A 23,091-nucleotide genomic window follows, 5' to 3' on the forward strand; every position below is an offset into this window, starting at 1 on the left:
AAGGGCTGGAGAGAGAGTATCTCTCAACCCCCCAGCTGATGGCCGCCATGGAGGACCCCGCTATTTCGATGTTGCGGGACGCGGATCGTCTACACGTCCCTACTTCGATGTTGAACGTCGAAGTAGGGCGCTATTCCCATCCGCTCATGGGGTTAGCGACTTCGACGTCTCGCCGCCTAACGTCGATTTCAACTTCGAAATAGCGCCCAACACGTGTAGACGTGACGGGCGCTATTTCGAAGTTACTGCCGCTACTTCGAAGTAGCGTGCACGTGTAGACGCAGCCCTGATGTTTCATCTGCATCTTCAAGAAAGTCTAGGAGTGATGTGCAGATTCCCTTATCTTTATTGAAGTACTGGATGACAACTGAGAATAGTTTCATGCTCCCTATATTAAAAGCATCCACTGAGATTGAGAAAGGTGCTGATCCAATGTCTTGCACAGCCAGTTTTAAAGAATGTGGTGCTAATACAGCCTCGATCAAAGCTTCTACTTTTGTCATTCCACAGTGAATTTTGGAGGCTATTTTGGAATCAGGGAAAACGGAGGGGTACAGTTTATTTCCACAATCTTGAGAACGGTAGCTGTGGTAGTGTTTAACTCCATGATATGTTAAAAGCAATTCAGCTGCGCATATGCGTTGTTCTTCAGCATTGTTACTCTTTACGGAGACTTTATTGCTAGCATTACACCACACCTGTCCTTGTACTTTGATTTTGTGACCCTTTGTTTCTGCATGATGCTTGACGGCTTTTACAGAATCAAACTTAACTGTGAATTGAACATCACAAATAGAACAATATCCTGAGTCTTCATTTGCCTTTATAAGCCAATTCTGATACTCTGGGAGTTGCAGCCACTCATTTTTAAAAGTGCACAGCCTTCGAATCTTTTTTTTTCCGGGTTCTGTCATTTCGCCCTTGCATTTGTCCGACTGCAGCACAGTTTAGCCACCAGATAAGATTGTTGACTGTGGACATCAGTTGCTTCTCTCTGCTTTTGTTGATGCACTAAAAAAGTTACCCAGAGAGTCGATTAAACATATTGTTGTGACGGACCATCCCCCCACGCTTTACGGAAAAAGGGTTATGAACACACCTATGAATAACTCAGAAATGTTTTGAACAAAAAATGACTTGTGACCTATCATGTTTAATGTTATAACCCCCTGGACCTGTAAAATCTATTTATGTACACGTATAATTTTTATAGTTAAAGTTATGAGTAACGTCTGTTAATTAGGGTGGGGAGATAGCTCAGGGGTTTGAGCATTGGCCTACTAAACCTAGGGGTGTGAGCTCAAGCCTTGAGGAGGCCATTGAGGGATTGGGGCAAATTGATGCCAGGGCAGGGGACTGGATGAGATGACCTCCAGAGGTCCCTTCCAGCTCTAGGGGGTGTGTGTGAGAGGGGGCGGGGTGTGGGGTGATGGGGGGTGAGAGGGGACGGGGCAGGGCAGTGGGGTGTGGGGTGATGGGGGGTGAGAGGGGGCAGGGCAGTGATGGGGTGGGGTGATGGGGGTGGGGCAGAGCAGTGGGGTGATGGGGGGATCGAAGGGGGTGCACTATCTGGGGTGTGATGGGGGAGCAGAGGGGGCCGGGTGATGGGGGGAGTCAGAGGCAGGTGGGTAATAGGGTGGCAAGGGCAGAGGGGGTGTGGGATTTGAAGGCGATATTGCAGTTGTGTGTGGCAGGGAGGCAGGAGGGTGTCAGAGGGGGTGGAGGTGGGTGGGGCTGAGGGTGTGTGGGTCAACATGTGGGGCCAGAGAGAGGGTCGTTTATAGGTGGGATCGTTGAGCTAGGCTCCCAGACGGGTCTGGGCAGTGTGGGGTGAGGGGGTTTGGACTACCCTGTGACAGTCCTGTCCATCTGTCTGGGACTCAGCTCCTGTCTCCCCCAGGGAGCATGCAGCCAGGCTGGGGGTCAGATTCCATGGTGGTGGAGGTAATTGGAAATCCTGCGTGTTGTGATTTGTTGCCCTGAGCTGGGCACGTAGTTAGAGGGCCGATGACTCTGCGCCAGAGGGGTTTGATGCTGACAGGCTGTGGGAGCTTGACTGGGTTCTGATGTTCTTCTCTTCCCCCGGCCCCCAGTGCTCCAGAAAGCAAAGGACAAGGCCCGGAGGAGTGGCAGCCTGAAGGAGGAAGCTGCCATTTGCAACCAGCTTGGGGAGATCTTGGCCAGACATGGTGAGTGGGTCCCAGGGCCTGGCTCTCAATGGCGAAGGGTGGCTAGCTGACTGCTGTCTGGCTCTCGTGGCCAGGGCTGACGCTGGGAGAGATGGGTCCGGGAGAGCCGTTCTGAGGAAGGTTTGGAGGCCCTGCTTTTGGGGCCACCGTTGGAAAGTTGGTCACTGGGCAATGCTCTCGGCTGTCTTTGTCGGTGCTGGTCTGGCTGTGTTTGTGACGGCTGGGCTGGGGAGGGCTCCTGGCCGTGGGAGCAGGCCTGGAATGGCTCTTCTTTGCAGGGATGGTACATCCATGGGCTGGGACCAGCCCCCAGGAGATTGTGTCTGCCACACAGCTGACCTTCCCCCAGCAGGGAGCCGATTCAGTGTGATGATCCTGGCCTGTGACCTGAGCCCTGCTCTTGAAGAAGAACGCCCCATGCCTGAAACTCCCTGCCATTGTGACATCTAGCTCTCTCCTTAACCTGAATCTTGTTTGGCCTCCGTCCCCACAGCTCCCTGCAATGGTTAGAAACCTTCTCCTTTGTGCCAGCCAACTTTACTCAAGACTCTCTGTTCTCAGGCCAGCATTGTCCCTTGCATTCCCTGCTTTGGCCCCAGCCTGGGCCTGACCTCCTGGGTGTATCACCGGAGACTCGGGGGACACCCTCACAGCCTTCTCTTTGCGAGCTAGGCCAGCCAAGTTCTTCCAGTCACCTCTGCCTTCCTCAACAACCTGAGTGGCTCTTCTCTGCCTTTCTCTGGGGTGAAGTCCCCCTTTGTGCTCAGGAAATGGTACTTCGTGTTCCAGACCAGCTGTCACCAGTCATGGACGTGGTCCTCTCTCTGCTGGAGAGACTGTGCCTTTGCCTGCTGTGTGGCTGCATTGCATAGGTGGCTTTAGTCACCCTATAACCAGCCAAAGCATCCAGGTTTCTCTCACCTTCCTTCACTTCAGCTGATGAGCCTCCGGCTATCGGTAGCCCTTCACTCCAAGCACCTTGTCCTTTGTCGTACTGAGCAGCGCCTCGTTTCTGCTGCAGGCTTTGAGATCCCCCCGATCGTCCTGCCTACCATGCCGATCCTCCTCCGGAGCGAGCGCCCTTCCTGACTTGTGTCTGCAGCAAAGCCCATCAGTGCACTCCTGCTGTTCCTGCCTTGGGCATTAATAGATATGGTACAACTGGGCTCGTGTCGGATCTCTGAGGAGCTGTGCCAGGAGCATCCCTGCCCTCTGCCAGTTTACCTTTCGGCACAGCCTGTTGCCTGCACCCCCTGAAGCCTGTTCTCTCCCCCTGTACGCTCCTGGGCTGATCCCAGAGTGCTCCAGTTTGGCTAACGTTGCATGTAGCTAATTTTGTCTGATGCTCTGCTGCCATCCAAGGCTGCGTCTACACGTGCACGCTACTTCGAAGTAGCGGCAGTAACTTCGAAATAGCGCCCGTCACGTGTACACGTGTTGGGCGCTATTTCGAAGTTGAAATCGACGTTAGGCGGCGAGACGTCGAAGTCGCTAACCCCATGAGCGGATGGGAATAGCGCCCTACTTCGACGTTCAACATCGAAGTAGGGACGTGTAGACGATCCGCGTCCCGCAACATCGAAATAGCGGGGTCCTCCATGGCGGCCATCAGCTGGGGGGTTAAGAGATACTCTCTCTCCAGCCCTTGCGGGGCTCTGTGGTCACCGTGGGCAGCAGCCCTTAGCCCAGGGCTTCTGGCTGCTGCTGCTGCAGCTGGGGGTCCGTGCTGCATATACAGGGTCTGCAACTAGTTGTAGGCTCTGTGTATCTTGCACTGTTTAATGAAAGTGTGTCTGGGAGGGGCCCTTTAAGGGAGCGACTTGCTGTTGAGTCCGCCCCGTGACCCTGTCTGCAGCTGTGCCTGGCTCCCTTATTTCGATGTGTGCTACTTTGGCGTGTAGACGTTCCCTCGCTGTGCCTATTTCGATGTTGGGCTGAGCAACGTCGAAGTTGAACATCGACGTTGCCAGCCCTGGAGGACGTGTAGACGTTATTCATCGAAATAGCCTATTTCGATGTCGCAACATCGAAATAAACTATTTCGAAGTTGGGTGCACGTGTAGACGTAGCCCAAGTGTGCTAGAGCCACTGTATTTCCTGTAGCTAGAAAATCAGAGGCCGTCAGCTACAACATGGGAGATGAGTATCACAGAGGGAGCCATGTTAGTCTGTAACTTCGAGAACAACAAGCAGTCCTGAGGCACCTTATAGATTAGCAGAGATTTTGGAGCATGAGCTTTTGGAGGCAATGAACCGCTTTGTCAGAGCATGTCTAGGAATGAGTACAGCAGAAAGGGATCTAGGGGTTACAGTGGACCACAAGCTAAACATGAGTCAACAGTGTGATGCTGTTGCAAAAAAAGCAAACATGATTCTAGGATGCATTAACAGGTGTGTTGTGAACAAAACACGAGAAGTCATTCTCCCGCTCTACTCTGCGCTGGTTAGGCCTCAGCTGGAGTATTGTGTCCAGTTCTGGGTACCGCAGTTCAGGAAGGATGTGGAGAAACTAGAGAGGGTCCAGAAAAGAGCGACAAGAATGATTAAAGGTCTAGAGAATGTGACCTATGAAGAAAGGCTGAAAGAATTGGGCTTGTTGAGTTTGGAAAATAGAAGACTGAGGGGGGACATGATAGCGGTTTTCAGGTATCTAAAAGGGAGTCATAAGGAGGAAGGAGAAAACTTGTTCTTCTTGGCCTCTGAGGATAGAACAAGAGGCAATGGACTTAAACTGCAGCAAGGGAGGTTTAGGTTGGACATTAGGAAGAAGTTCCTCACTGTCAGGGTGGTCAAACACTGGAATAAATTGCCAAGGGAGGTTGTGGAATCTCTGTCGCTGGAGATAGTTAAGAACAGGTTAGATAGATGTCTATCAGGGATGGTTTAGACAGTACTTGGTCCTGCCATTGGGGCAGGGGGCTGGACTCGATGGCCTCTCAAGGTCCCTTCCAGTCCTAGTGTTCTCTGATTCTATGTGATGCAGCAGGTCTTTGCCCACGAAAGCCTTTGCTGCAAAATACGTTAGTCTATAAGGTGCCACGGGACTTCTTGTTGTTAACATAGGAGATGTGCTCTTGAGTCCCCGGTGCATGTCAGCTCTGAGCCCCAAGAGGGGTTACGGCCCGGGCTTGTTACTCTGGCTGCTCTTGTAGCTGATGGAGTGGGTGCGCCTCATCCCAGGGGCCCCTGCTGTGCCTTGGGAAGCCAGCTGGCTCGCTCGTCATCCCAGTGTCTCTCTGCTCCCGGCAGGGCGGTACCGAGAGGCACTGGTGGAGCACCAGGAGGAGCTGCGCCTCCTGGAGAGCGTGGAGGATGTTATCGGCTGTGCCGTGGCCCACCGGAAGACTGGGGAGCGCCTGGCTGAGCTGGAGAACTATGAAGCTGCTTTGAAGGTAATGGGGGAGAGGGGGATAATCAGCTGCAGGGATTGGGGCTCCCCAGGAGCTGGGCTGAGAGCTACTTTCCCAGTATTCAGCCCCGCCAAAGGCCACGGGGTGAGAGGGGCAGCAAGCCAGAGGAGGGGCGACAGAATGGCTGGAGGGGTTTAAAAGGGAACACTAGGGCACATAGTGGTAACCCCTGAGCTGTCAGCCTTGCAGGGCCCAATTCAAAGCCAGCCCAGATCCATGGGGCTTGGGGGGTCTCATGCGCCCTCTTGTTCTCCTGCTCCATCAGCACCAGCGCCAGCATCTGGAGCTGGCCTGCGCTGTGTCCGACCACACTGAGCAGCAGAGGGCTTGGGCCACCATTGGCCGCACCTACATGTTCGTGGCGGAGAGCGGCCAGGCCGGGGAGGCGCTCTGGGAGGCGGAGCAGGCCTTCGTGAAGAGCCTGGCCATCTTGGAGGAGCCGCTGGAAGGTGAGAGCCGGGCTGGGAGCTGTGGGACACGGAGCTAGGGAGGGGAGCCATCAGCTTGGGATGTGGTGCGCCCTGGGGAGGGTCACCAGTCGGCCTCTGCCTTGGCTGTCTGACCAGACGGTCTAAGTCCCCACCTTTTACCCCTTGTCCTTGCCCCAGAGCCTGCATCTGGGATGTCCCTGGTCCCTGAGCTCCATCCCCTCCCCAAGCCGGAACTCCCTGGCCTGGCCAGGAAGTGGCAGGCCCTCAGGCTTTCATCCGGGCTTCCCATCTACTCGTGCTGGCTTGTAAGGCCCAGTTAGGCTCGCCGCCGGGATTGTAGGATATGCAGGGGCACTCAGGGACCTCCAGCCTTTTCTGACCTCTCGGTTCCACAGCAGGGCAGCCAGGACCGTGCCCGAGACTGTTCCGTAGGGACCTCCCAGCACTCGCACCCCATCCCTTGGGAGACAATTTGCTCAGCTCATTCGGCCAGCTGGAGGGTGAGGGGTCCAGGACCTGTCCAGCCCCTCTCTGGCCCTGGAGCTTCTGCCTTGTGGAGCCGGCTGGGTGACGGGCTGGCTCTGGCTGTCCCAGGGAAGGTGCCGCAGCGGGAGCTGAGTGAGATGAGGGCCCGGCTTTACCTCAACCAGGGCTTGGTGTACGACAGCATGAAGGACCAGGCCAGGTGCAGCCAGTACATCAAGAAGAGCATCTTCATCTCCGAGTAAGGCCCTGGCCCCTCCCTGGGGGGGGCGGGTGGTGGTGCTGATAGGCCGAAGGCCCCTCTGAAGAGCTCCTGTGTTTCCCTGGGGTTCACCCTCTGCTGGTGGCTGCAGCCGTTTGGCTCAGGAAACCGGCTGGTGCTGTGGCTGGGGGGTGTCAGGTGGGGGCACAGGGCCCAGGGGTTTCCTGAGGACGTGAATGGGCGGGCGACCCTGGGGGTGACCCGTCTCCCTCTAGGCAGACTCACCTCTACGAAGACCTGTACTGGGCCTACTTCAATCTGGGCCACATCCACCTGCGGGAGGGGCAGCACTCCAAGGCCATGCGCTGCCTGGAGCGGGCACGCGACTGCGCCCACACCATGAAGGAGAAGTGCATGGAGAGTGAGTGCTGTGCCGGCATCGCCCAGGTGAGGGCAGCGGGGAGCCCGTACTTGGCCCCCAAGCTCTTCCCCCTGGGGCCTGACCACCCAGCATGGCCAGCAAGGGGACAGCCCCCTCCCCCCCGCCAGGCCAGCACCCTTTGGTAGTTGGACCTCTCTGCCCCTCCCCTTGCTGACCCTGCTGCCCTGGGGCCTTGCAGGTGCTCCTCAGCCTGGGGGACTTTGTGGCCGCCAGGCGCTCGCTGAAGAAGGCCTACGTGCTGGGCTCCCAGCAGCCCCAGCAGCGCGAGAGCATCCGCAGGAACCTGCGTTACGCTGAGGGGGCTCGGGTTGGGGCTCCCTGCGACACGGCGCGGGGGGGGCTGAGGGGACCCAGTGGCCTGTGCAACTGGCCGGGAGGAGGTTGGGTGTCACTCCCCAGGGCTCAGCCCAGGCTGACTGGGGCTGGGAGCTCTCCACCTCTGGCTCTCAGTGCAGCCCCTCCCCTTCACAGCCCTGTGTGGCTTGTGGCTCCTGGGGCGGTGCCCGCCCCCACCACCCCCGTGTCACAGGCACGCCCAGGGAAAGGTGCCGCGGCTTCTCGGGTGCAGGGCCGCGCTTGCACAGGCCACTCCTGACAGGGCTTCTGGCACGTCCCCGACGTAGCCCCAGTGGCACCACAGGGCGGTGCTTTGACACTGACCCCGCACCAGCCCAGGGGGGCAGCGAAGGGGGCTCGGCAGGTGCTCACTGTCCCAGAGGCCTGCAGGCTGGGTTGGGTGAGGGGGACCTTGGTCCCCACATACCCCTTCACCTGTGGCTCCCCTACCTGCCCTGAGCCTCTAGGGGGAAGAACCCAGCCCACCCCCGGTGCGTGCCACTCACACTGCTGGCCTCTCCCCCAGCCATGAAGGTCAGCCATCTGCAGGAGGCTCTGGAGGAGGCAGTGCCCGGCGACTTGCAGACAGCCCTGGGCCTGTGTGAGCAGCTGGGGGACCTGTTCTCCAAGCATGGGGACTATCGCCGGGCGGTGGAGTTCTACCAGAGGCAGGTGGGTGAGGGCTGCCCCTGCTCTCGGCCTGTGGGCTGGGGGAGGACCAGGCTGCCTGGAGGCTGGGCTCCGTGCATGGTAAGGGGCTGGTTCCGCTTCCTCCTAGCCGCCGAAGTGCTGCCAAGCTCTGGCCCGAGGGCAGGGGCACCCGCTCAGATTCCTGCAGGCAGCAGGGATGGGGCTGGGCGAGCCCTGCGGGGGCGGGCGGCCACCCCGGGCACAGCATGCTGTGGACGGTGTCTCTGGCAGCTGCGCTACGCCGAGTCCCTGTAGAAGCCTGAGCAGGAGCTGGCTGTGATCCACGTCTCTCTGGCTACCACCTTTGCGGACCTGAGGGAGCCCGGCTGGGCGGTCCAGCACTACCAGACGGAGCTGGCACTGCGGCGAGGAAACCCACTGGAGGTGAGGGGGCGGCCTGGGCTCTGCCTTCTGCCCGCCGGTCTCACCCTGCAGGGCCTGGGGACCCCGTGCTGGGCTTGGCCGTGCTCTGGGGAGTTGCGGGAGGGGAGCTCAGCTAGCAAGCAGGGCCTGGCTGGGCCCCACAGCTCGGGAGCAGGGAAGGAGGGTGGGGCAGGAGTAAGAGTCAGGATGGCAAAGGAGTTGCTCTTTGTCACTTACCCCGTGCCCCTGGGTAGGCTCCCTGCCAGTGGAGCTGGACTGGTGGGGGGAAGCTAATCCCATTGTCTGTGTGCCCCAGGAGGGGAAGACCTGGCTGAACATCGCCCTGGCCAGGGAGGAGGCTGGCGAAGGCTACGAGGCCCTGGAGCCCTGCTTTCAGAGCGCGCTCCGGTGCGCGGAGCAGGCTGGGGAGCCCAGGCTGCAGGTGAGGGGACGGGCCCAAAGCTGCTGCCCAATGGGGATGCCAGTGCTCGCCTGCAGCACCCCCTTCAGGCTGGGCAGCTGGCAGTGCCCCTCCCGGGGTCCCCCGAGCCTGCGATAACTGAGACTGGCACCCAGGAGTCCTCCCAGCCCCCCGCCATACGCACAACACCTCCCTGCTAGGGCCTGTGGCCGAAAGTGCTGGTTTCTGGCCCCCTCCCGCTTCCAGGCTCTGCTCCTTGTTGGCACATGCCCGGGAGGGACCGTGCTGCTCACCTGCCGGGGAGTCCAGCTCCTCACTCCGCCCAGGATTCCAGGCTGCACCCGGCTCCTCCTGCGCCAGCACAGCAGAAAGGCAGGGGAAGGGCGTGGGGTGCCGGGGCTCGGAGCTGAAAGGCGCCCAGGGCAGCTGCGGTGCTGGGGCTGGACTCGAGAGTGCCTAGCCAGCGTCCTCCCCTCACTCGTAGCCTGTCTGCTGGGCCAGGCTGGGGGGCCTGGCAGCTGCTCCAGTGGTCAGTGCTGGGAGCTGCTCCTTCTGGGCTAGGCAGGGGCTGGGGGACCTGGGAGCTGCTCCAATGGTCAGTGCCCTGGCCTTGCTCCCTGCAGGGCCCCTTCAGGCCTGGGCGGGGGGCCTGGGGACTGCCTTAAAGGCCAGCGCCCCCAGCTGACAAGGCCTGGGCTAGCAGCCCTGGGAGCGCCCAAACCCATCTGCGGCTGGGCAGGGTGATCAGCCCATCCTTTCACCCCCCCAGCGGCAAATCCTACAGCACCTTCACCCCCTGCAGCAGAAGTGGGGGCGCCCTGAGGCCCCCGACACACTGGCCAGACTTCAGGGCCTGTGCCGCTCGCAGGGCTGGAGCAGCGCCAGGGACAGCCGGGGGCAGGAGGAGGAGGAGGAGGACAGCAGCGAGCCCCTGGAGGAGAGCGACCTGGAGCTGTCTGAGAGCGGTGAGTGGGCCGGCTGGGGGGGCCGGGGAGGGAGCCGGAGCCGAGTCCCGGCCGGGTGAGGCTGTAGCCCTGCGCGTCTGCCTGGCGCAGGCCCCCCTTTGGCAGGGTGGGGGCTGTATTGCAGCCGGGTGCCTCACTCAGGCCTGTGCGTTCCAGACGGGGAGGAAGATGACCTGGACGGCTACAGCAAGAGCGTGCCTGGCCGCCGCAGGATCGCCAAGGTGAGGCTGGGCCTGGGCGCAGCGTCTTCGCCCCGTGGGGCCGTCGCTCCAGCTCCTGCGCCGGCGAGTCCGGATCCCGGGGCGCTGCGCGGGGCGGGGGGCCGAGGGGGCTGGCTCTGATCTGGGGCCCCCGGGCAGTGCTGACCCCGCCTCCGCCCTCCCTGTGCCCTGCAGTGGAACCGGCGCAACGACCGGGGTGAGACCCCGCTGCACCGCGCCTGCATCGACGGGAACCTGCGCCGGGTCCATTTCTTCCTGGAGCAGGTGGGAGCCGCTCCTCGTTCCCAGGCAGGGCGCCCTGGGGTACCTTCCGTCGGCCCGTGGGGGCAGCTGGGCGGCTGGCTGGGGTCGCGGCGTCCCTCTGCTCTGGCCCTCACAGCCCCCAGCAGGGGACGCGTTCAGCAAGTGTGTCCTGCCTGCAGGGCGCGTGGGAGTGAGCCAGGTAGGCGCTGGGCACTGGGGCAGCTTCCCGGCCTGGCCCGCAGGGAGGGCAGCTGGAGGGGGAGATCCTGCGGGAGTTGGCATGAAGCCCAGCAGGGCACCTGGCCCCCACGTAACCCTCATGCCTGTTCATGTCTCTTTCCTCCTGGGGGCAGGGCCACCCCCTGAACCCGCGGGATTACTGCGGCTGGACCCCGCTGCACGAGGCCTGTAACCACGGGCACCTGGGTGAGTGGTGAGGAGGGTGGGAGGGTGTCGGTGTGGGGGGCGGATGACGGCAGGGGCTGGAACGGGTGATGGGGGCCGGCTGGAGGGGCCCTGGTGCTGCCACCCAGCAGTAACTGCCGGCTCCTGTGCCCAGAGATCGTGCGGCTGCTGCTGGAGCGTGGTGCCTCCATCGATGACCCCGGGGGCCCAGGCTGCGAGGGGATCACCCCCCTGCACGACGCTCTCAACTGCGGCCACTTCGACGTGGCCGAGCTGCTGCTCCAGAGGGGCGCGTCGGCGGTGCTGAGGAACGCCAAGGTGGGGGAGCAGCGGCCTGTGGGCGGGCGCTGGGCTCGGCACCCCTGCACAGCTGTGGGGTTTCTGGGGGCGGCCCTGAGGCTCAGCCCCTCCATCTTATCCGCCGCAGGGCCTGAGCCCTCTGGGCACCCTCCGGGAGTGGGTGAGGATGTACGGCCGGGACCTGGACCAGGAGACGCGCCAGCGCTGCCGAGCCATGGAGCAGCTGCTCAAGGAGGCGGTGGTGGGGCGAGGTGAGGCCGGGTGGGAGTGGTGCTGTGGGGGGGCATCTCTTGGGGGCTGGGCCCAACTCACGGGGTTCCCTGTCTCCCGCCCAGCAGCAGAGGTGGCTCAGCCCCCACAGGATGTGCCGCACAGCCAGCTGTTTGATGCGGAGCTCTCTGAGCCGCTGACACCCCCCCACTCAGCTGTGGCCCCCCAGCCCCAGAGTGGGGGCCCCTCCACGAAGGCGACTGCGCCCTGCAGGATCCTGACCCAGCGTGGCGGGCAGGGGCCAGAGTGCTGGGCCAAGCTGGACGAGTGCATGACCCCGCTCCGGCCCGTGAAGAAGAGGCAGCGGCTCCTGAGCCTGAGGGCGCCGGGGGAGGAGAGCCGGGTGCCGGGGTTCCTCGGGCGGGCAGGCCAAGTACGAAGCAGCCATCCCTGGCGTGGGCAGTGCCCAGTCCTGCCAGGTCCCTGAGCCGGTGCCGGCCGAGGCCTCTGCCAGGCCGTCCCTGATCCCAGCCGAGGAGTACGTGGGGGATGACTGGCTGGAGGACGACCTGGGGGCAAGCCGGGAGCCCCGCAAGAGGAGCCACCGGCGCCCGGGGGAGTCGGGCTCGGACTCGGGGCACCAGTGGGTCTGAGAGCGACGGCGCAGACCCCTTCCCAGCTGCTCTGCCCCAGAAGAGGAGGGCCCGGCAAAGCCGCCTCACCCAGATAGTGGACAGGACGTTGATGGGTCGGTCCCGCGGGGGCCAGGCCCTGGTGGCTCCGGAGCCAGCCACTGGTCTGAGGCCCGTAGACGGCAGTGGAGAGGCCCCACAGGTGAGGTGCTGGGGGTGCACAACAGCAAGGGAGTCCCCTGGGCTGTCTCTTGGGTCTTGACTCCCCTCTCCTGTTCCCAGGCCCCACTGCTGGCTGCAGCCCCGACTCGGCCACCCCCCATCCTAGTGCGGGTCCGGGTCCAAGACAACGTCTTCCTCATCCCCGTGCCCCACAGCTGAGAGCCGCCTCGCATCCTTCCTCCCAGCGTGGCCCAGAGCCCGGGAGTCCTGCCCCCCAAGCCGGGTCTGGGGCAACATTAGCAGCACCCTCGGAGGGGTCCAGCTCCCAGGCAGCGCCAGGGGGTCAGGGACTTGGGGTAACAGGGCCATTCCCCTCTGCCACTGTGGGGGGCTGCCCTGTTCCTGCCCCACCCTGGGAGGGCGGGCTGGGGGCCTGGTTCTGGTGGGGCGCTCTGGCTCAGCCCTTTCCTTCCCTTCCCTTCCCTTGCAGTGGCCTCGAGAGATGCCCGGTGGCGTGGCTGGCAGAGCAGGCGGCCCAGCGCCACTACCAGGCCTGTGGCCTGCTGCCCCAGCTCACCCTCAAGAAGGAAGGGGCACTGCTGGCTCCCCAGGATCTCATCGTGGACGTCCTGCAAAGCAACGAGGAGGTGAGGGGCACCCGAGCCAGGATTGGCGCTTCCAGGGCTGAGCCCACCAGGTCCCCCTGTAGGCCGCTGAAGGGTCGTGGTGGGGCCCACCACTGTGGACTCTGCACCAACCGGCAGGGCCCAGATGACTGGGAGCTCGGAGGTCTGGCTTCACCCCTCACTGGCGATGCCCTTCCCCTTGTGTTTGAGCCTGCCAGTGCTGCCCAGCCAGCCGGCCTTCCTTCCTACCCATAGGGCTCTCGTCTGCCTTGCAGGTGTCGGCAGAGGTGCAGTCCTGGGACCTGCCCCCGCTCGCCGACCGGTATCGCAAGGCCTGTTGCAGCCTGGCCGTGGGTAAGGGGATGCCACGGACCCTGCTGCCTGCCTGCGTGTGGGAACCGTTGGATGTACAGGGTCTCGCTGGGTTTTGTAGCGCCTCAGGGCGGTCAGCCGGCTGGGGAGAGTGCCAGCCGGCCCGTGGGGGGGACAGGCAGGAGGGGCTCCAGTGGGAAGGCTGGTCCAGGGGGCTTGGGCACAGCTGTGCCACCGTCTGCGTGTGTGACCTCGGGCAAGTCCCTCAGTCTCCGGGTCACTGGCCCAGCTACGGAAGGGGACAGAGGTGGAATGTGGCTTCGGGTGGACAGATTGGCACCCCCAGGGCCGTGCTACATGCCAGGGGAAGACCTGTCCAGCATCCGCTGAACGGTGCGCAATGTCAGGAGCCCTCGGTCGCGGCTGCCCCCTACGTGGTGCTGGGCGGGGGGAGGGTGTCCTCGGTCGCGGCTGCCCCCCACGTGGTGCTGGGCAGGGGGAGGGTGTCCTCGGTCGCGGCTGCCCCCCACCCTCTCCCTGGCTGCTTGGCTCTAGCCCCGGCCAGGCAGCAGCTGGCTGGGAGCTCGTCAGTCTGGGTGCCCCACAGCGACTGGTCTTCCCTCATGGACTCCTGTTGCAGGCGAGCACCGGCTTCTGCTGAAGATGATGGAGCTGCAGGAGTCGGGCCCCTCGTTCAGCACCTGTGGCCTCTCCTTGCACCAACCCCACCTCACCCCACTCCTGCGTGCCCTCAAGCTGCACAGCTCCATCCGCCAGCTGCGGCTGGCTGGGACGGGGCTGGACGATGGCCTGGCTGCCGAGCTGCTGGCTACGCTGGGCACCATGCCCAGCCTGGCCCTCCTCGACCTGTCGGCCAACCAGCTCGGTGCTGAGGGGCTCCGCGCGCTGGCAGCAGGGCTGCCCTCCCAAGCGGTCTTCCAGGTTGGCTTGTGGGTGTGTCTAGCACCTCCCTTCCCCTCAAAGGCAGGTGGGAGGGGCCCCGGCCTCCCGCCTGAACCCCGGAGACACAAGCAGGTTCGGGGACCCCCAAGCTGCCCATCCTGGCGCTCTGGGCTACGGCTCTGGCACTGCTGGTGTAAAGGGCCCTGATGAGCTCCTGCCAGGGCTGCCCTGATGGACACCAGGGGCTCCCCGGATCAGGGAGGAGTAAGCTGTGGCCATGCTGGTGCCAAGGTGCCTGCTCCTAGGTCCTTCTGGGGAGGGGCTGGTTGTGAGGGTCCCTGTAGCATGGGGGGGGCTCTGCTGCTCCGTCCCTTCTCTGGGGCTGAGGCTGCCGCTGTGGTCCTCCCAGCGGGGGTGCAGCCCCGGCTGTCTGGTGGCACAGGGCAGAGCCCAGCAGGTTGGGGTGACTCCTTCCCCCCTGTTGTTCCAGAGCCTGGAAGAGCTGGACCTCAGCCTGAACCCCCTAGGGGACAAGAGCTGCGAGGCCCTGGCCTGCCTGGTTCGAGCCTGCCCGGTCCTGACCACGATCCGGCTGCAGGCCTGTGGCTTCTCTGAGGCTTTTGGGCAGCACCAGCGCCTCCTGCTGGCCAACAGCCTGAAAGGTAAGTGCCCCTGCACTCCCCCAGCCCCGAGTGGGGGCACAGCAGGTGTGGCCTCATGGTACAGGTGGTGCCCTCCCTTGTGGCTCCCCTCCCCCAGCGCCACGGTCTACAGGCTAGGCCCCCCTGTGACACAGAGGCACTGCCAGGAGGGCCCCATTCACTGGGACGGGGCCTACAGCTTGGGGGTGAGGATGGTTCCACTCATGGAAAGAATGCGGACCGCTGTCCTGTCCGCTCTCTGCCAGCTTCTGCCCCACAGCTCGCAGCTACCCAGGCCTGGGCTTGCCTCAGTCTTGCCCCACAGCTACCACGCCCTGGGTTCCCTGCCAGGTCTGCCCCACAGCAGCCTGCTCTGCCGTTCTTTCCCAGTGCAGGCCTGTTGGGTGCCTGAGTTTCCAGTTAGGCAGCTATGGACAGGCCCTCCGCCAAGCTCCCAGCCTCCTTTATCTGCCCGGGCCAGACAGCAGCTGGCTCACTCTTAACACACTGTCTCTCCCGCATGCCCCTGGCCCAGGAGCTGTGCACCTGAAGACCCTCGCTTTGTCCCACAATGCCCTGGGCTCCAGCGGCCTGCAGCTGCTGCTCAGGAGTCTGCTGTACGCCACCCTCAGCCAGCTGGAGATTGGCTCCGTGGCGGCCCGCCTAGGCGAGCCTCTCGTGGATCCGGTGGTCAGGTGCCTGACACAGGTACGGGTGCAAGGGGGTCCTGCAGTAACCCTTCTCTGGCTGCAGGAGTTGCAGGAGCTCTGCATGTGGCAGGGGAACCCCTTTTGTCCTGGGGCTGTGGGCCTCTCACGCAGCTGGCTTGGCCCTGACTGGCTCAGCTGTGGTGTGTGGCTTTGGGCTCAGCCCCCCACCCCGTTCCATTCCAGCAGGGATGTGCGCTCACCCACCTGGCTCTCTCTGGGAACCACCTGAATGAGGAGGCTGTCGCAGAGCTGGCCAGGTAAAGGGGCAGCGCTGGGGTCCCGGGGCCAGGGGCTTTGCTGTGGGGCAGAAGGTAATGGGGTGGGTGTGTGACACCAACCTTCACCCAGCTGGGTCCTATGCGGAGTGATTTCCTGCTGGGTAGGAGCCGTGGGGTGGCTGGGCCCAGCAGCCAGCCCATGGGGACATAGTAGGAAGAGAGCCTGAGTGAGAGGTAAGGTGGCCATGTTCGCCTTTAGCCCCCTGGCCACCTTCTGTCCCTGCATTGTGCTTTTCTGGGCCACCAGGTGAACCCCCTCCCGTAAAAAGAGGCGGAGTGGGAAGGGAGTCTGAGCCACAAGCCCTTGGGTGGGAGGCCTGGTGAGCGGCAGGACCTGCCTCCAGAACCGGGCGTACGTGGATTGGTGGTCGGGTGGAGCTGCTGGTTCTACTACTGCACTTCACAGGCAGTACACCTGTCCAGCTGCCTCCCTTCCCTGTCGCACCTTGTGCTCCCTGGGGGTCTCGCTCCAAGGCTGCAGTGCCAGCACACCGCACATCTAACACCTAGCCCCCAGGGAGTGGGTGGGCCATGGGGCAGCAGTGCATTGTGGGTGAGCCGAGAGGCATGGGGCTGTTTGACTCTCTTGGTCCCAGGTGCCTCCTGGTTTGTCCCACTTTCATCTCCCTGGATTTGTCTGCGAACCCAGAGGTTACCAGCGGGGGCTTGCAGATGCTGCTGTCAGCGCTGGGGGAGAGCTGCCAGGGGCTGCAATACCTCAGCCTGGCAGGTGAGGGGGTGAAGGGCTCCAAGATCCCTGGGTTGCGGAGGGGTCCTGCTTCCCTGCACCTGGCAGGGCCGCGGGAGCATCACACTGCCCTCGCTGGAGGGACTGAGAGGTGATCCTGAGGGGGCAGGGGCAGGCTGTGAGCCCTGGAGTTTTGCTCCTGATCCAGCAGAGCCCCCGGCCTGGCTGGCGCTGCCGAGTTGCTTCTCTCTCCATAGTGGTGTGCAGAGCAGAGCAGAGCAGAGGAGGCAGGACTGAAGTAGCGAGGGGCTGCAGCTGATAGAAAGGGCACAAGGGGGGTCACCCAGCCTGTCCCCTCTTGGGCCGGGTCCAGGATTCTCAGTGCGCCACAGTGGCTACAACGGCCTGTTTCCTTCCCGCAGGCTGCAGGGTGCGAGGCCCATTGGACAGCACCACGTGGGCCCGGGTCTCTGCCAACGTGCGTGAGCTGCGGCTCTGCAGCCGGCAGCTGAGCGGCAGCAACCAGCGGGGCGTGGGTGAGTCCTGGCTTGGCCCCCCGGGCACCTCTCTGAGCGCAGTCACGCAGCACCAAAAGCTCTTCTGTAAGAGCATCTGAAGTGCCCGACCGCTCGCAGCTGGAGCACACAAGAGGCCCATCCTGCTTGGGGCTGTGGCTGCTCGCAGAGGGAACTTGGGCAGACGTGAGGAACCAGGCACGGTGACTGGCCTGTGCCAGCGACTTTTCTGCACTCAGAACTCAGGCCTGGCCCGTGGGGAGGGGCAGGACCTGGCTGCTGCTGCACAACCTGTTCTTTCTGGGGGCCCAGAGCCCTGCAGCTTCCCCCCACCTGGCACCAGTGCAAGCTGAGAAGGGAGCTGCTGATCCCGTCGTAACCAAAGGAAGCAGGGCCCCGGCTGCTGTTGTGGAACTGGGCCTGTCTGCCTCGGGCTCCGAGCACCAGAACGCTGCAGGACTCTGCCCCATGGGGGTCCCTGGGCTTTGGAACCAAGGCCTCGGCTGTGTCCCCAGGAGGCAGTGAGCTACCGGGCCTGTGCTGCTAACAGAGAGGGGTGGCAAGTCCCAGAGTGTCCCCGGAGAGCTGGCTTCCAGCCTGTGGTGTCTCACCAGCTGCAGTCACACCTGCGCAGCAGAACCCTGGGGCTGCTGGCAGGGCTGGGGGGTTGGCTCCTGAGGCAGCACTGGCCTTGGAGCAGGCTCTGAAGCCAGCGTGGGGAAATAAGCTGCCAGAGACTGAAGGCGGCCACCTGCAGAAGAGCCCTTCCCTACTGCACGTCTCCCCACACAGGTGGAGGGTGATATTTTATTTGTCCCCCATTCCCGAGCTGTACAGGTTCTAGCTCTGCCCTGCCAGTGGCCACTAGACTAGTTCAGACAGACTTACTAGCTGGCTGGTGTTTTCTTGGCCGCACAGGGTGGGCTTCTGCCTGGTGCAGGGGCCTGGGAAACCAATCAATAAAGTGCTGTATGTCTCCTCTGCTCCAGGCCTGCGTTGTGCCACCCTGCAGGCAGTGACGCAGAGACCTGGCCCTCTGCTGCTTGGGCCAGAGCTCTGTACCCTGCCAGCCTTCTCCCCCTCTGGACAGCTGTTTGACACCCCCCACCCTCATTTCCCAGGCTCCCGTGCAGCCTGGGGCATGACCTGTTGTCAGCAAGGGTGGAGCGCCCTGCCTTAGCCAGCTGCTGTGGCACCCAGAAAATCTGAGCTGATGGGCTGGTCCAGACCCTGAGTACAGGTGCAGTGGCTGTGCCTGCTTCTCCCACCCAGCAAGAGCCACAGCACCGCAGGCTAGCCAGCATGGGGGTTTATTACCGCAGGTGTACAAGTCTCCCGCCCTGCTTGCAGGACTCACGGGGAGGGAGGAGAGGAGACAGGCTGGCTGGAGCTGGCCCAGTGTGAATGTGCCCTGCAGCAGCACAGTTCACCTTGACTCAGCCCTAACCCTGCTGCGGGAATGGCTGCAGTGCACCACTCCCAGCCTCCTGCCCCCAACAGCAGCCTAGGGGAAAGGGCCTGGAGCCTGCTGGACTGCTACAGTGGGAGGGCGCTCCTCAGGACCAGGCAGGGCGCAGGGCCCAGCCTCAGGAGTGCAGGAACCGGTTGAAGGCATTGTAGGCGGATTCCAAATCAAACAGCATCTGGCGCACTTGGGAATCGTCCAGCTCGTCAGAGGCAGACATGCCGCTCAGCGTCTGCAGCCTGCCGGGGAGAGTCAAGGCACAGTCCTGGCCCCCAGAGCAGAAAGAAGGCCCTTTGCTGGGCTGCACTTTGCGCCTGCTCTAGTACTGGAGGGACCTGGCAGGAGCCATGACTTGTCGCCCTGAGTGCTGGCCTAGGAGGAAGCTGGTAGCTCCTCTGGCCACGGTCCCACCCCGCAACCAGGCCCCTGATCAGACATGGCGAGCAGGGCTGGGGACAAGCACCTCCCACTGCAGAGGGAGCAGACTGATGGAGCTGGGCCCGAAGGCACTCTGCGCTCCCCCATGCCCTCAGACTGGCAGGAGCGCCATGGGGCAAGGCAGGTCCAGGCCCTGTCCTGGAGAGCTGGGTCAGGACCCGGGCTTGCTCCTGCAGAGGGCAGGGGCCTCAGAGCACCCTACTCACCACTGGTTCACTTTCTGTCTCCCCTCGAAGTCAGGAGGTAGGTGGCTCATGCGGTTCATCGTCTCCATCAGCTCCCGCAGGTCTGGCTGGATCTGGATGCACAAAAGCATGGAGCTTCTGCTTTTCCTGCCTGGGGCCCGGCTGGGAAAGCCCCACCCCCCTTCAGGCGCTGCTTCCAGCAGTGAAGCCTCCATGCACCCCTAGCTTGTCCCCCTCTCTCTCCGAAGACCAGCCACACCGGGTCAGACCAAAATCCATCTTGCCCAGTGCCCTGTCTTCGGCCAGTGGCCAATGCCACGTGCCCCAAGGGAAGCGAACAGAACAGCTGAGCATTGAGTGGTCCATCTCCTGTCATCTAGTTCCAACTTCTGACAAACAGAGGCTAGCGCCATCATTCCTGCCCATCCTGGCTAACAGCCACCGATGGACCTCACCTCCCTGAACGGATCTAGCTCTTTTTGGAACTCTATTGATAAAGTCCTGGTCTTCACGCCATCCTCTGGCCAGGAGCTCCAGAAGTGAACTGTGCACTGCATGAGAAATACATCCTGTTTGTTCTTAACCCTTTTGCTAATTTCACTGGGTAACCCCAAATCTCGTGTGGTGGGAACAAGTAAATACCTTTTCCTTATTTTTCCTCCACACCAGTCATGATTTTGTCGACCTCTTAGTCGTCCCCGCACCCTTCATCTATTGTTTTCTAAACTGAAAAGTCACAGACTTTTTAATCTCTCTTCAGATGGACCCGGTCCAAATCCATTGTTTTTGTTACCCTTTTCTGAAACTTTTCCACAGCCAAGGGTGGTTTTGTTTTTTGTTTTTTTTTTTTGAGATGAGGCGACCACATCTGCACGCAGTATTCAAGCTGGGGGTGTACCCTGGATTTATACCAAGGCTGTAAGATACTCCCTGTCTTATCCTCTGTCCCTCTGTAAATGATTCTCACCTCATCCATGGCTCGGATCTCCAGGCGCAGCTTGTCCATCACTGTGATGAAAAGCTGGAAGAGAAAAGAGGTGCCTCAGCAATGGCCTGGAAGCTAGCAGCAGGGCACCTCACTCCAGCCCTCTTGGGAGGGTGGGGGCAAGCCAGGACAGCGGGCCCTTGACAGCCCCCTGGGGACCAGCCATGCAGCTGCACAGGCCAGGCCAGCTGCCAAAGTCCCAGAAGCACAGGATGCCGGGATTACAGTGCGCACAGCCCCTTGCCCCGGGAACGTACAGAGACGATGTCAGCAATGCAGCGGTTCAGGTTGCCCTTGTCGTCCTTGATGGTGATTGGCCGATCCTCCTTGATCCTCTCCATGGCCAGCGGGCAGTCGAGCTGCAGCAGCAGGAGGGTTACAATGAGGCTGGGCAAGCTCAGGGCAGGGTAACAAGCACCATATAACCCCCAACAAAGAGCATTTCCCAGGGAAAGCCGGGTTCCGCTCCATGTGCTAAGCTGGGGGAAGGGAGCACAGTACAGAACGTGGCCAGACGGTCTGAACATAGGGCCACCCAGCCTGGTCGCAGACAGTGACCAGTGCTGGGTGCCCCAGAGGGCATGACCAGAACACGTCACCAAAAGGTGATCCTTCTCCTGTCACCCAGTCCCAGCTTCTGACAAACGGGGCTAGAGGCACCACCCTGTCCACCTTGCTGAACAGCCATTTGTGGCCCTGTTCTCCATGAACGTATCCAGTAGGTTTTTGAGCCTTGTTATAGTCTCAGCCTTCACATTGCCCTGTGGCAGGCAGTCCCACAGCTGGCCCTGCGTTGTGTGAAGAAATCCGTCCTTCTGTCTGTTTTAACCCCACTACCTGTTTGTTTCATGGGGTGACCCCTAGTTCTTGCATTAGGAGAAGGAAGACAGAACACCACTTCCTTATAGACTTTGTCCAACCAGTTGGGATGTTCTGGACATTAGCCGCCTCTTTTCCAAGCTGAGAAATCCCACTCTTACTACTCCCCCCACACCATACCCCAGCCATTCCATACCCCTAATCGGTTTTCTGCCCTTTTCTGTACCTTTCCCAATTCCAATACATCTTTTTAGAGATGTGGTGACCTTGAATACTGCTGCAGGTGTGACGTGGAAGTACAAGGGATTTATACGAAGGTAATATGATTACGACAAGGTGGAAGTGCCTTTGGTCCAGGGGAGGGAGGGAGAGAGAGAGAGTGTGTGTGTGTGTGCGTGCGTGCGTGCACACTCACCCCCCAAAGCCCAGGGGCCCCCTCTCTAAGCCAGGTGACCGCGAGAGTGTAATTCACCTTTGGTGGGTTCTCCAGCACCGACAGTTTTTAAATCTAGGCGGGCTGTATTTCTCATGGGACAGGTCTGCTCTGGGAGTGAGCTGGGGGCAGGGCTCTGGCCAGAGGGACACAGGGGAACAGCCTGGGTGACCACACTGGTTCCTCCAGGCTTGGAATAAACAAATCTATGCAGTCTCTCCCCCCAGCATCTAAGTCAGTCAGGCACAGTAGGGCTATGTCTACACAAGCCCCTTCCTTTCAGAAGGGACATGGTAATGAGCGAGTTGGGAAGATGCTAAGGAGGCGCTGCCATGAATATGCAGTGCCTCTGTGATGTAGTGGGAGATACCTGTGTGTACACGTGGGGCTCCTGCTGAGGGTAACCTGGCGACCAGGTGACACCCCTGGGCTGCAGACAAAGGAGGAGGTGGAGCCTGAGGGGTTTGAAGTGGAACTGGGTGTTGGAAGCAGTTCGTCGGGGCTGGGAGAGAGAGAGACAAAGGAGGGGGCAAGACCCCGGCTCCGGGGGCCCCTCGGGGCCTCCTCTCCCCAGCATGGCTTGGACTGGCTGTCTCTGCCGGCTGCACTGACTCCTCTGTACGACGCTGTGCCCTGTTGCCTAATAAACCTACTGTTCTCCTGCCTGCGGATGGGGTGCAGAGGATGGAGACCCCGAACCCCCTCACAGCCTCATTAGCATAATGGTGGCTGCATGTGATTTGAAAGTGTTGCTTTCAAATCGCGCACCGCCCATGTAGACAGGGGCCTTTCGAAAGGTCCCCCCGGACTTCGAAAGCCCCTTCTTCCTATTTGGTTTTAGGAAGAAGGGTCTTTCAAAGTCCAGGGGCGGAGGAGTGTCCTTTCAAAAAGCCCCCGTCTAGAGAGGCAGCGCACAATTCAAAAGCTGTGCTTTCCAATTGTGTGGGGCCACTATTATGCTAATGAGGCACTGCATATTCCCGGTGGTGCCTCATTAGCATATTCCCAACTCGCCCCAAAAGGAGGGGACTAGTGTCGATGCGGCCTACATGTAGAACTCAGCAGCAACACAGCCCCCCCCCGCCCCCACTGTTCTGGGAGCCCTCCGAGATTCCTGTCCCAGAGTCCCCAAAAGCTGTACTGCTGGAGGCTGAACTCATCCGGAACTTGCGGCAAAATTCATCGATGGAGCCAATTTCGGATCCCTGTACCTGTTTGAAGGCAGCTTTGTACTGCACCAGGAGCCGGGAGCAGGCTGCGGTGTACCTGGGGCAGTGCATGGAGTAAGAACAGCTGGAGTGGCTCATGCCAAGCAGGAGGGGAACACGGAGGTCGAGGATGTACAAGCAGGTCCCCAGGGGAAAGGAGAACATTGTAACAGCCCCCACGGCAGAGGAGGCTCCCCAGGGTCTCTGACTGGAGACCCTCTGCATAGAGCAATGTTGCCTGGCCCCCAGGGGAAGTGGGCAGGGCCTGAGGGGGGACTAAGGGGCTGTTTTGATGCTTCTCTGAGCCCCCTCCCCAGTGTGTCCGCAGTGCCCTGGGGAGGGGAGGTCACTCTGCTCCACTCGGTAACGACGCATCCTGCAGGAGATGCTCCTGCTGCTGCATCCGCTTGGCTCCCCTGGGAGAGACCAGGCTGGAAACAAAACCCAGCTGGGGACTCACTCGTTGGGAGAGACACAGTCCTTGATATAGGCTTTCTCCAGAGCCTGCATCGTCTTCACCACCGCAAACAGCTCAGCCATGTTATCATACCTGAAACCCAAGCGCAGAAGCCCGTGAAGGCGCATAGCCTGTGACCCCCACCGCTATACACGCGCCCGCGTACCTGGGAACAGCACAGGGGCTCTCATGCTCCACAGCCCAGCAGGAGCACTCCCTTTTTGTGGAGAAGACCCTTTCGCCTATTGCATCTTTCTCAGCCGCAGGCTGCCCTGGCCAATGGTGGAGGCGGAGCAGAAGGGCTCTTGGGTCCTTCCTAGCTT

General features: G+C 61.5%; 2 protein-coding genes across 2 annotated transcripts; one reads left to right on the top strand and one right to left on the bottom strand.

Moving 5' to 3' along the window:
- Nucleotides 1–2,007: 2,007 nt before the first annotated feature.
- On the top strand, nucleotides 2,008–16,879 carry LOC142009392 (tonsoku-like protein). The gene is given in 28 exon segments (XM_074987383.1): nucleotides 2,008–2,026; nucleotides 2,094–2,189; nucleotides 5,439–5,581; nucleotides 5,865–6,048; nucleotides 6,625–6,754; nucleotides 6,991–7,162; nucleotides 7,336–7,458; nucleotides 8,028–8,165; nucleotides 8,415–8,567; nucleotides 8,863–8,988; nucleotides 9,737–9,932; nucleotides 10,089–10,153; nucleotides 10,328–10,417; nucleotides 10,750–10,822; nucleotides 10,956–11,119; nucleotides 11,229–11,332; nucleotides 11,585–11,744; nucleotides 11,791–11,958; nucleotides 12,005–12,107; nucleotides 12,245–12,329; nucleotides 12,608–12,752; nucleotides 13,007–13,085; nucleotides 13,684–13,985; nucleotides 14,437–14,608; nucleotides 15,123–15,295; nucleotides 15,481–15,554; nucleotides 16,172–16,305; nucleotides 16,686–16,879. Coding segments are annotated over 28 exon segments (3,765 nt in total).
- A 1,193-nt stretch (nucleotides 16,880–18,072) lies between these two features.
- Nucleotides 18,073–20,583, bottom strand: LOC142008378 (vacuolar protein sorting-associated protein 28 homolog). The gene is made up of 4 exons (XM_074985563.1): nucleotides 20,109–20,583; nucleotides 19,834–19,887; nucleotides 18,888–18,979; nucleotides 18,073–18,482 (listed from the first exon to the last, which is right to left on the bottom strand). Exons 1-4 carry the CDS (start codon nucleotides 20,376–20,378, stop codon nucleotides 18,365–18,367), a joined length of 534 nt encoding a protein of 177 aa, XP_074841664.1. The 5' UTR covers nucleotides 20,379–20,583; the 3' UTR covers nucleotides 18,073–18,364.
- Between the last annotated feature and the right edge of the window lie 2,508 nt (nucleotides 20,584–23,091).

This window comes from Carettochelys insculpta, chromosome 2, assembly GCF_033958435.1.
Source record: "Carettochelys insculpta isolate YL-2023 chromosome 2, ASM3395843v1, whole genome shotgun sequence".
Lineage (NCBI taxonomy): Eukaryota > Metazoa > Chordata > Testudines > Carettochelyidae > Carettochelys > Carettochelys insculpta.